Below are 13,271 nucleotides of genomic sequence, written 5' to 3'. Positions count from 1 at the left end.
AACACTAACTAGTGTAAATGTAGCCTAACAGATGTCTAAACTGAAGACTATTTGAGCTTTATTAAAACTATTTGCACTGATTTATTGTGTTGGTTACATTTTAATCCTTTGTGCAGTGGCTCAGGAGATGAGTCTTTGAGTCTGTATAAACATCAACAAGCTGAAAAATGAAACCAATATTTATTTATTTTTTTTTAGATAATGTGATTTTGTTAAAATTGATTTCATAAAATCGGTATCGAAAAAAGAATAGTTCAGGAACCGGTATCCGTGATACCGATACCCAGCCCTACCTACACCAAACCCAACCCTAAACCTACCCGATAGTGTTAACAAATGCAAAACTGATATAAAAACGCATTTGTTGATGCAACCGTGCCATTTCAGCTTCCTTATATGCAGATTTGAACTGTCCCTTATCTACTGATTGGCTTCATCACTCTGTCTCCTCTCCACCAATAAGCTGGTGTGTGGTGGGCGTTCTGGCGCACTATGGCTGCCGTCGCATCATCCAGGTGGATGCTGCACACTGGTGGTGGATAAGGAGATACCCCCTGACAATGTAAAGCGCTTTGAGTGCCTAGAAAAGCGCTATAAAAATGTAATGAATTATTAATTATATTATTATACTACACGTCCGAAAACGCGTGTTACGTGACCATTCATGCACACATCATGCTACATAAGACAATAAATAAGATTTATATTCCGCTTTTACTCAAAACTCACTTTAAACCACCATCGAGTGTTTTAATAACTTCTGATTGCCGTCTAATGTGTGTTTTGGCCATGTAATGTTGCTGAAATTAAATATGTTATTACCTCTGACTCAGAGTCAGAGCAGCGATCATGGAAAAGAGAACACAGGCAGACAGCACTGGAAGCTGCTAATGCTCATCAGTAAATCAGTGGAAAATTTATAGAAATGATGAGTCTGAGCTATGCGTTTTAAAACGAACACGCACTAGTGTAAATGTAGCCTATAACAGATGTCTAAACTGAAGACTATTTGAGCTTTATTAAAACTATTTGCACTGATTTATTGTGTTGGTTACATTTTAATCCTTTGTGCAGTGGCTCAGGAGATGAGTCTTTGAGTCTGTATAAACATCAACAAGCTGAAAAATGAAACCAATATTTATTTATTTTTTTTTAGATAATGTGATTTTGTTAAAATTGATTTCATAAAATCGGTATCGAAAAAAGAATAGTTCAGGAACCGGTATCCGTGATACCGATACCCAGCCCTACCTACACCAAACCCAACCCTAAACCTACCCGATAGTGTTAACAAATGCAAAACTGATATAAAAACGCATTTGTTGATGCAACCGTGCCATTTCAGCTTCCTTATATGCAGATTTGAACTGTTTTGTCGAACCGTGGTTACACGGGATTCGAACCGGAGCTCCTCGCCTCTCAAGTACGTCTCCGTACTCCGTGAGCTACCGAACAAACCTACCGTCGCTGAAAACCCATAGATATGAAGCTGGATATGTGCGATGCTAACGTTCAAAAGCATCAGTTTTCAAATCTCCCAGCATATTAATATTGTTTTGAAGTCATAACATGATATTCTTCAAGTAATTGTGCGAAAATTACGCTTTATTAATCGAAACTCTGTAAATTTGTGTGAAAAGGAATAAAAGGTGTCGAGAGTTTTACTGCCTCTAATGTTCATTTATTTTGGAAACTGCAGTGATATGCATTTATTGGTACGTATTTCGCGTCTCGCTAAAAAGTGCCCCAGGTACGTTTATGCCATGAGACCAGGTAGTATTTAGGCCTTATTTTTTATTATGCTGAATGTTTAAAAACTGATTTTGTTTTTACACCAGTATCTTTAGAGCTAGTCCATCGTTCTCTTTCCCTCTCCCTTTCTCTCTGTTTAGAAGTGCTCACATTTCCCAGATGTCCAATCAAAGGGCCTTGCTGCCGGGGGGCCCGGCTTCTGTCTAAACACCCGCTGTCGCAGAGACGACCCTGCAACCTTTGGCATCATTTTGACAGACAGCCAGGTGACTGGTTTTAATATTAATATGTCCCCCATGCTGAGAGGAGATTTGTGTTCGGCTAAGAGAGAGCAGACGCTTTTTAAAAGTCAGGCTGCAGCCTTCAGTCCTTCACTGTCTCCTCAGGATGAACCGAAAAAACATAAGCAAGTGTGAAAAAGAACTAAAGAAAAGTGTGCTCCTCACAGCTGTCAATTTATCATTCTCTCTCCCTCAAAAATTTACTTTCACTTTTACAGCATCTCATCCTGGTCCTGCCTTACTTCATTCTATCTCTCGACCCCGTCATCCTTCCTTTTTCCTCTTCGCTATTATTTCAATTCTCAGTTCTCTCACTTTTTCTGATACCTCTCTCCAAGTGCTGGACAGGTGTCAGGCCATTCACACTCTCTGCACAAAAAGGGTCCTACTGCACACTCACACTCAACTGCAAAGGTTACGGTAAAGTGCAAATAAAATACCAATCCTGCATTATTCAAAGGACACCTTGGCACTGATAGAAAAGGATGAAAAGGGTTTAAAGAGAAACAAATCTATAGTCTTAACCTTATTAACTGGGAACACTGTCTTGCTCAGAACTCCAAAAGAGCTGTGGGACACCGTCACACTGATACAAAAGACAAAACTACTAACCAACACTGGAGGACTATACAATTCACCTCAACTTTTGAATGGTTGTGTCTCACAAACAAGTCAACTGCCTAGCTAGACAGCATGAACGGCATTATTAAAGTGTTCGCATGCAATCAACAGAAACAGGAACACATGCATTCAAAATCTGGTTCTCAAAAGTGTTTTTTAATAATAATAATAATAATAATAATAATAATTCCTTACGGGTTACAAGTATAGCTAACTGATTTGCTCACCTCACCAGCCTCATGACAGCCACAGAAAGAGACATTTTTAGGTCGCAAATAGCTGTCGTGCTGACAATTATGATGGTGATGGTTTACTCTACAGCTGCAATAGAGCATACATTAAACCTTCTCATTACACACAACACTGGCAGCTTTATGCCTGTTTGTTAGACATATAGCTAATATTAGTGTACTTGTACAAAATATATTCTATAGGTCTTTCAACATGCTTGCACAGCAAGAATGGATTGTCTTGGATTAAACTGTGCTAACACCGGATAAATACAGACTGACTCTAGAATGGAACCAATGCACTATTATGAAATCATTTCTAGCCCAATAGCTTGAGAACAGCTCATCAGCTGAATCTGTGTATAGGACGACATTACTACCACCTCAAAGAATTGCTGACAGGTACTTTACGCTCCACTTCAACATTCACTGACACTTCAGGTCTGCCTTGCTGAGGAGCATTCAAGTTGAACATTCTGAAGCATGAATTCTCTAAACAGACTGAACATTTGAAATGTTCTCCTTAAAAGATTTGATCTAGAGTAGACCATCATCTTACCTCATACTGCTCAGCCTCGATCAGCAGTTTGGCTGTTGTTATTCTGGATTCATAAGGCGGGATGTTGCTCTAAAACAAAGAACAGTACAGTAAATATTAAAGGTAAACTACTCAAGGATGATAAAAGTCTTGATGTGATTTGAGAAGGAAAATTATGAAAACATAATTTTTCATAAATTTTGTAATTCATAATTATAGAAAAAAGGCCTCTCTTTAACAGCTAATTTACAAAAATGAATTAGAAAATAAATATACTGTTCAGAAATTTTAAGTAGGATAGGACAACAGGAAGCTCTATAAGAAGATGGGTAGTGGTACAGGATGAGGAAGTGAGAGAAAGTAGGATAATCGGTAGTGGCATGAGATGAAAGGAAGCAGGATAGGATGAGAGGAAGTAGTAAAGGATAAGAGGAAGTAGAATATGTTGAGAGGAAGTAGGTGAGAAAAAATAAGTTAGGATAAGAGGGCGTGATACAGGGTTTAGATAAAGTAGTACTGTATATGAAGAAGAAAAGAGGTAGGAAATTGCACGGACAATAAAAAGTGGTAAAGGATGAGAGGAGGTGACAAAGTAAAATAACAGGTAGTGGTATGAGGAAGTAGAATACATTGAGAGGAAGCAGAATAGGATGAAAGGAAGTAGGTCAGGGTGAGAGAAAATGAGATGAGGAAGTGATAAAGGATGAGAGGAAGCGGTACTGTATATAATGCAAAGAAGTACTGCAAAGAAGTACAAAATAGCATGAGCAATAAGAAGTGGTAGACTGAGAGGAAGTAGCAAAGCATGAAAGAAAATGAAAAAGTAGGATAACAGGTAGTAGTGGTACACGAGGAAAGAAAGTAGGATTAGAGGAAGTAATATAAAACAAGAGGAAGTAATATAAAATGCAAAGAAAGAAGACACAGGAATTAGCATGAATAAGATGGAGCAGGATAAGAGAAATTGGTAAAGGACAAGAGGGAACAATATAGGATGAGAGGAAGTAAGATGGGATGAGAGAAAATTGCCTAGGAACAGAGGAAATAGGATAGCATATGACCAATTAGGAAGTAGAATAGGATTACAAAAAGGAGAATAGGACAACAAGACGCTCTATAAGATGATAGGAAGTGGTGCAGGATGAAAAACGTGACAGAAAGTTGGATAACAGATGGTGGTATGAGATGAAGAAGTGAAGGATAATAGGATAATGAGAGGAAGTGAATATGAATAGGATGAGAGAGAGGAAGTGGTACTGAATGAGAGGAAGTAGTAAAGCATAGCAAATAGCATGAATAGGAAGATAGACAGGATAAGAGCACGTGGTAAAGGACAAGAGGGAGAAGCATAGGATGAGAGGCAGTGACAGGATGAGATGAAAAAGTACAAGCCTGAAATAGGGTTGAGCTTAGAGGACACAAAGAGATTCAAGTTAATGACTGTTGAGTTAAGTTTCGCTGTCAGCTCTCTGAAGGGAAATGGAAGTGTCTTCTGAAGTGAAAATACCCACAAATGTTACAAGAGCTTTAAGCTGCAGACTGAAGCTCAACTCAGAGGGTCGCTCAAGATCAGCAGACATGCTGATCTTATGTCTGTTTGGTTCTAGTGGTTCAGTGAGGAACTGCATCAAAGCAGGTGTGTTTGCACTAGTAGTAAATCTGTCCCACATTGAGTCTTATTCAATAAGCTTGTTCTATTAATGGCTTGTAATTCATTAGCTGTGACCTAACTCTCTCATCTGCCATCTTTGTCTATCCCTCATGCAAAAACAAGCATACATGCCCAAAACCTGTCTTTCTTACTCACTCGTTCTCTCACACAATTTCTATCTGTGTCTCCTTCTCAGAAATACATGACTCAGCTCTCTCAGCTTCTCCACCTACACTAATTATGACTGCATAATGACCCACTGCTCAGACCGCTGCAGTCAACAAGTGAGACAGTGAGGGAATTCTGGGTAATTCAGTCCGCAGTTGTCCTGTCGTACCTCATTTTTCTCTATGCTGAACAGGTAGCTGGCCATGAGCTGGAGAGCTTCAGGGTTGTGCTCATCGTACTGTAAAGCTTTGTCGATGGCCACTTTGCAACGGTCAGCAGCGCCCTCCTCCATGCTGTCAAACAATAAAACAGTTATAAAGCTATTTAAAGCCCATAAAAATCAGTCAGTTATTAAACTCATTGACACCAACCATGTTTAGGTACATCTTTTTCTGTAAAAAACTGTGTGCAAATTTTTTCACAACGAAATTATGATCAATCAATATCTTAAATGTATTCCAAACAAAAAATTGAGGATAAGAACAGAAGAGGATAACAGCTAATGATATATGGTAAGAAATATAGGATGAGAAGAAGCAATATAGGATAAAAGGAAGAAGGGTAGGATGAGAGGAAGTCATGCGTGTTAAGAACATGTAGGATAAGCTAAGAGAAAGCAAGGATGAATGAGAGGGAAAAGGAAGCAGTATATAACAGGAGGAAGCAGGATGAGATAAGGAAATTGTAAGTATATATGATAAAAGGATGATAATCCAGCCAAGAATAGAGGAGGTACAAAAAATAATAGTACCAGAGAAAGTGGTATAGTAAGGTAGGACAAGGTAAAGTGGTAAAGGTTGTGAGGAAGGTATGTGTATTTGTGCAGCCCCCAAAAACTAATTAAAAGGTCATTTGAAATCTTTACCAATCCTAGATTTTACCCATTTGTCAGCAAGAAGTTTTTAATAATTTAAAAATGTTTTAAATAATTTAAAAAGTTACTATGACCACTTTTTCTTTTATATATTTTAGTAAGTACAGGTCAGTGTATATATATATATATATATATATATATATATATACATACACACACACACATATTTCAAAGTAACATACATTGTGTAGCTTTGTCAAGGTACAATGTCTACACCCAAAAAAAAATTACAGGTTTGACCAATAATTGAACTAAACAAGAGTTTCCACAGCACCCAGGGGCATCAACACTAGTGAAGAAAATGTTATTTGTTAGCACACACACTCTTTTCTGCTCTTGATTTTCCAGTTATCGCCTCCAGCAAACATAACAACAACCCTGATACACACATACAACCATACAGTACATCAAGAGGATAGGCAGAGAGATGAACTGTACTTTGCTAGAGGCTACTGCTGTACCTTCATAATGTACACCGATGTGTGAAATGGTATGGTGCTTACTTATTGTCAATAAACCTGACCTTTCCCTCATGCTTTGAATTTCAATCTCAGGGTTTGAATGAAGTCATGTCGTGCCAAGATCCTCGACAATCAACACTGAGCGCATCTCCAATCCAAATCTCCTTTTCATCTCTCTCCTACCATTACTCCAATCCTGAATTCCCAACCCTCTCCCTCTTTCTATCCCTCTATCAACCAGTCTGTGATTAGATCTTTTCTGCAGGCCTCAGAGCAGATGGGCTCCAGTCTTCAGCATCCCAGGTGTGTATGTCTGTGTGTGTGTGTGCGTGCGTGCGTGCGTGCGTGTGTGTGTGTGTGTGTCTGTCATATCATCTCATCAGGTACAGAAAGCCAAAAAGGTGGAGAAATGAAAAGAGTAAGAAAGGCCAGAGCAAACAAAGATAGGCAGAAGCTGAACAAGAGTCAGCATATATCTGTGTAAAAAAAGAAAGATATTTACCAGAGATCTGTGAAGAAGATCTCAGCGATGGAGCAGAAGGCCACAGACACGTTCTTTTTTGTGACAGCACACTCGGATGGAAATGCAGCCGCTCCAAACGCACTAGCCTATCAGGGCACAGAACCACACATGACAATAAGTTATAAATAAAAAAGTTATAATAATAATAATAATTCACCAAGTCATTGTTGACTCACCTTATGTTATTGTAAACCTGTCTAATGTTATTTTTTAACAAAAACAAACTGTTCATCCTAGTGACCACTGGCTCTCAAACTCCAATAAGAACAAAAATCACCATAGAATCATGCACTATATTCCAACATGATAGCTGTGAGTGATAAACAGACCAAATTTAAGTCATTATTCACTGCTTGACTGAGACTCTCAAAATAAAAATGCCACCTGTTCATCACACTGCTATCCTATGGCTTTATATATATACCACAAAAGATTTATAATATTTTATGGTGAATTATAATATTTAATATTTATAATAATATATAATATAATCTATACTATGTTTTAAATCTTATAATATTATTATTTTTTTATTTTTAATTAATTTATTATAATAATATTTTTTAACACACATGCAAGATTTTTAGTAGATATTCACAGTTAGTTATTATGATGCACGCAAATTGTCAGCAGTGATTCTCCAGGGTCCTCAGGGTTGCAAAATGACTATTTTTTTTAAGTATTATTTAAATGAAAATGTTGTTATTAACAATCTTAATAGTATTATTAATATATTACTCTAACTTAATTAAAATGATTTAAAAAACATGCAAAAACATACTGAAAACATATTTATTTTATATTTATTTCCCTCCCATCAAGTTTTTGTTTTCTTTTGCTTTTTTTTTTTTTTACATAGTTCTTGACATTTTTAGAATCCCAAAATAAATTGTGTTTAATTCATATGTAAACATTCCTAGTTTCTGTTAATAAAAAAGAAAACAATGAAAATGAAATTTTAAAAAAAAGAAGCTAAAAATTAAAATTAGCCGGCCTTTGAATACTGTGTTGGACAATGGTAGCCCTTCAAGACAAAAAGGTTGAGAAGTTGAGAACCACTGCCCAACAGGATTTCATTATCTGCTTATGTTTCGTTGCCCTCTGGTGCTGAAAGATTGAACTGCACACTTAATACTGAATAAATCCTGGTTCCTCTTTGTTCAAACTAATTACAACTATCCCTCAAGACAAGTCATTTAGACCACTAAGGATGTGCATCTTAGGCTGCCCCAATGCTCAGAGCATTATTCACAGCATCTGAATCCAATACACAGTAATGTATGCAAGGCTTGTGTGATCATTGCAATTGATTACAGTTTGCTTTGATGTAAAACAATGTCTGTGACCAGCAGGTTTTCAATAGCTCTCCACCTACAGGAACAAGACACATCTGTCCTTCTGTCTTTTCCATTCACCAGTCCTGTGTACAGACGCAAACGGCGCACACAGGCATACTATGAGACCAGCTCAGCATAACTAAATGCCTCCTACTATTATGTCAGTGCTAATTCTGTGCCTTCCAGAAAGCATTACTCTGATTCAGCAGCTAACTTAGTAATCAATCCAAAGAAAGTGCTGTCCACTGGGAAAATGCACCACAATCCATTATTCATTAGCCAAAGCTCTGAGGGTTCTAAACAAAATGAAAATTGCTTTGTATCTCTAGGGAGTAAAATTCTGTTTACATCTGGTCTCAGCTAGTTTCTCTCATTTTCAGGGTTCTGTGGAACTTTAAAATAAATACATCACATATCACATCTTCTTTTACTGTGTTAACCTGCTACAACTGTACACATACTGTGTTTTGTTAAAAAATACTATGTGGTTTATTCTGGCTATAACTTACTGACTCATCTTAGTTAGTGATGGGTAAATGAAGCCTCATGAAGCACTGAGGCTTTCCTCTGACTGTTTCGGGAAAAGATTCGAAGCTTCGCGAGTGTCAAAAACAGCGCCTTCTGGTGGTTAATAAAAAATAAAGCAGCCAAAAACCTGTGAAAGACGCTCCGTCGGACGAAGCAGCGACCACAAATTCCATAGATCGACTCATGTTACGTGCACAAATAAAAGCCTAACAGTGTGTGTATGTTTGTTTGTTGAATTTCTCTCTCTCGGATAAAATAATTTACCCATTAAACTGTGGCATTAAATGCCAATATGAATATCAATATGAATGTAATCGAAGAATAATGTACACATATGAATTGCATATGCCAAATATTAAATTTTTTATGAAATAATTTGTATTCTTCATATTACTTGTATGACTGTGTATTTAAAAATGTAATTGAATAAGTCTGAATGAAAACTTACTCGTAAAGTAAGGGGTTTCGAACATTCCGACACGCGCACGTGATTGGACAGAAAGTGAGGCCTCGTTTTTCGTTGATCACGTGATTCTCTGAAAACAATACGCGCTTAGGTGTCCTGACATTTTATCCTACCCGTCAGATTGTCCAGGGTTTACTGCGCTTGCGCACAGCAATATTGCGTCCTTTTTCTCATGCTGAACAACAATATTTAATGTATCTGCATTACTGTAAGGGTAAGTTTAGGGTTGTGGTAGGTGTAGACTTTAATAAAACACAATCTAATAGGTAGAAAAAATTATTTATTGTTGGTTTCCTGTAGCTGTATCCCTTCTAGCTACAACCGCGAATATAACACATAAGTACTGTATTTGCATTACTGTAAGGGTAGGTTTAGGGTTGTGGTAGGTGTAGACGTTAATAAACCATAATTTTACAGGTAGCATTTTTCGTTGTCGAATTGTACTACCCACTGTTTTAATGGGAGGTAGCGAAATCTGACAGGGTAGCACAAATCGACAGAACACCGGCACACAGCTTCCTGAGAAATTGCGCTGCTTACTCGATACGCGCTTTGAAGCTTCAGTGTCATATGTAACATCACTAATCTTAGTTATATCTTCTATATTTACTAACCTAGAACTGCACGTGCAACGTCAGACCAGCACTTGAGGTTCAGTCTCAGCACTTCTCTTGAAGTATTAGCTACCTGCTTTACTGTAGGTCATCGCAAATTCCACAATATATGGTAGACGGGCTAGTTGACACATGGTTTACTCGGAATAGGTTCATTTTCAATGTCACTTTCTGTATAGGCAACATACTGTAATTTTTCTAATTTAAAAGGGTTCTTAATTAGTTGTTTGAAACCAACATACAAAACTAATGTTACTGAAACAAGCACTTGTATGAATGGATACAAAGAGTTATCCATAGATACAACCCTGGATATAACTTCCCTATGTGAAAATATCCCTTTACATTTTACCTGGATTTACCTGCAAGTTAGCAACTGCCTATAACATGCACACTACCATTCAAAAGATTGGGCTTGGCAAGATTTTTAAAATGGTTTTGATAGAAGTCTCTTATGCGGAACAAAGCTGTATTTATTTAATCAAAAATACAGTAAAACAGTAATATTGCGACATATATTTACACTTTAAAATGACTGTTTTATATTTGAATGTGCTTTAAAATGTAATTTATTCCTGCAAAGGCAAAAATGAATTTTCAAGAGCCATTACTCCAGTGTTCAGTGTGACATGATTCTTCAGAAATCATTCTAATAAACTGATTTGGTGCTCTAGATCAGAGGTCCCCATTTTAAACCACAAGAAGCGAAAGAGGACTCGATTCGTTACTCACAGCAGCCGCACACACCCGAAGCGCGCACACGCACAGAGACGTGTTTCAGACAGCAAGAGAATACCAAGTTGATTCCTCTTTTACGTCTCCTTGCGTTTGAGATACTGTACACACACATAAAATTGGCAAAAAACCATTCTCGGCATTCTCATTCTCTGTGCTTTAAATATTTTTTTCTTGCTTATCTGAAAAATCATCCCATCCGTGACTCAGAAACCACAATATGATCCATTGAACCACTAGTATATATAAAGGATATATATGATAGGCCTATATACAGGGGTGCACACAAGTGGTCCGCAGGTCCGCATGCGCGACCAAAATAAGAAATGCCCTGTGTAAATGAGTTCAGAGCGCGCGTTTGCGTACCGACATGGGCTGTATTTCCCAAAATCATCGTAAGCCTAAGTACATCGTAGACCCATTTCCTATGGAGCATGGGCGCCTAGGGGAGCTATAGCCCCCCTAAAATTTTGCGATTAGCTCCATAAACTGTACACGAATTCGTGATCACCTCAGTCCCCTTTAAATTTCATATGAAAACAGCGGCAGACTTCGATCGGCTCCTCTCCGTCTTTCAGCGCATTCTTTTTCAATCCGCTGACCGCGGCGGCGCAGAGCAAGGAACAGAGGACAAGGTGTGCGTTTAACGATAGATTGTTATAATATCTGCATCTGTGCAGTTCTGTTCTTTGTCATAAATACAGTTTACAAAATATCAATCGGTTCCCCATCTATTGTAGCCTAGTCTAGTTTTCGCTGCCTTCACCCCTCATCACACCACAGCTGTTTCCTCCAGTGAACATGAAGCACATATGAACGCATACTTTATAAAATGATCATGTTGCCATTTTCATTTGAAAATTTAACTTTCAATGTAATACATTTTCCAGTGCATGTGGCAAAGAGGTTTGCATACTTGAGCTAAGGAAAGAGGGTTGTACTAGAAATGCAAACAGTAAAATTTTGTGTGTGTACAGTAAACAGGTGTGTGTGAGATCATGAAGACTTGTATTTGGCTTATTCAGTTATATGTTATATACCTATCTATGCAATACAATGGAATACTGCACTTTTTGGTATATAAATTTAGCATACCACCCCTATTAGTCAAACATTTTTTATTATATATATATATATAAAATCCCAAACTTTTGAACGGTAGCGTATACAAATGTGTAAATAAAACAATCAAGTGAATCAAAAATTAATTTAAAATGCATGAACTGTGTATCAGCAGTGTCTTGCCTTATTGGCGTGTTTGTCCATGGTGTTAAGCATGACCTCAGTTCCTTTACTGAAGTATTGTACAGCCTCCATGCCTGTGTGAATCTGCCCCAGGTACATGTACTTACTGTGGCCGTCCTCTGGACTGAGCTCCACAGCCTTCAGATACACGTACACCTCTGTCAAGGACCGTAACACTCAAATACAATCATTCTCTCTTCAACAAAATGCAAAACAAGGATAAGGATAAGCATTCAAGTGATTTCTATATCAAAGACCATTAAACTGTGGTAGTACAGTATGTGTAAAGGATATCTGTTTAGCTTTCTCTATTTCTCCCAGCTCAGTGCAGATGTTCCCCATCATGTCCAGGATAGTCAGGTTAGTGGGTTCAATATCCAGCGCTCGCTGACAGTACAGCCTTGCCATGTCAAAGTCAAAGTTGTCTATACACTCTTCAGTCTGAGAGGAACAGAGAGACAGTCTGAAAACAAGCACTAATATTTCATTTCTATAAAATGTGCATTATAGAAAACATATTACCTTCCCCACTAATTGATCAATCGTGTATTTTTCAGCTGTTTTCTTTTTGGCTCTTTCCTGCATCTTTGCTTTCATTCTCTCCTGTGGTGACATCAAGGCACCTGAACATCAAGAAAATATTTTCACTAACAATCAAACCTTCTTGCACATAATTCAGCTACAAAATGTGTTTATTATGAATAAGTCTAGGTTAAGCAAGTTTGACAACCCTTCTTCAATAAACTCAACATAACACATGAATCAGATGACATGGATAATGTCATGTTTACATTAAACCGTTATTGTCAAAGCAAGCAAAGATGACCACCAGTGTCCAGTCTATAGCAAGAAACAGGTTTAACTTATCTGGCATTTTTTAAAATGTGTTTTAAAGTAATTATTTTCGTGAACTAACAGCCATATAACCAGATAGTTAGAAACTATAGATTCCTAAATCTGACATACCTCCATTTGGCTTAGTGTCTTTTCTTTTAGCTTTGTTTTTCTTTTTAGCTTTTGCTTGTCCGCCCATTGTTGTTAGATAAAATTTATGTCACTTTTAATACAGAGAAAAATACTTCTCCAATAGAGGTGCGTTCACTTGCCAGCGTGAAAGTACGCATGGGCTACAACCGTGAATCTTCTTCTTCTTTTGATGTTTAATGGCGGTTGGCAAACCAGCTTTACGTGCATATTCCGCCACCTACTGGAATGGAGTGTGAGGCGATGATATCAAGGGAAATGCT

The 13,271-nt window shown here is 37.6% G+C and overlaps 1 protein-coding gene across 1 annotated transcript in view; it reads right to left on the bottom strand.

Moving 5' to 3' along the window:
- Positions 1-13,163, bottom strand: part of LOC107717803 (probable assembly chaperone of rpl4) — an 86,856-nt gene extending 73,693 nt beyond the window's left edge. The window contains exons 1-7 of the mRNA XM_016524672.1: positions 12,991-13,163; positions 12,547-12,647; positions 12,319-12,465; positions 12,025-12,174; positions 7,079-7,185; positions 5,411-5,534; positions 3,444-3,512 (exon numbers count right to left, since the gene is read on the bottom strand). Of these exons, the coding sequence (XP_016380158.1) occupies positions 3,444-3,512; positions 5,411-5,534; positions 7,079-7,185; positions 12,025-12,174; positions 12,319-12,465; positions 12,547-12,647; positions 12,991-13,057 (765 nt within the window). The 5' untranslated portion in view covers positions 13,058-13,163. The remainder of the gene's footprint in view (positions 1-3,443; positions 3,513-5,410; positions 5,535-7,078; positions 7,186-12,024; positions 12,175-12,318; positions 12,466-12,546; positions 12,648-12,990) is intronic.
- Between the last annotated feature and the right edge of the window lie 108 nt (positions 13,164-13,271).

The sequence above is a fragment of the Sinocyclocheilus rhinocerous genome, unplaced genomic scaffold (assembly GCF_001515625.1).
Source record: "Sinocyclocheilus rhinocerous isolate Xijiao unplaced genomic scaffold, SAMN03320098_v1.1 scaffold1204, whole genome shotgun sequence".
Taxonomy (NCBI): Eukaryota; Metazoa; Chordata; class Actinopteri; order Cypriniformes; family Cyprinidae; genus Sinocyclocheilus; species Sinocyclocheilus rhinocerous.
Note: the sequence above shows the minus strand (reverse complement) of the source record. Positions and strands in the feature narration are given on the sequence as shown.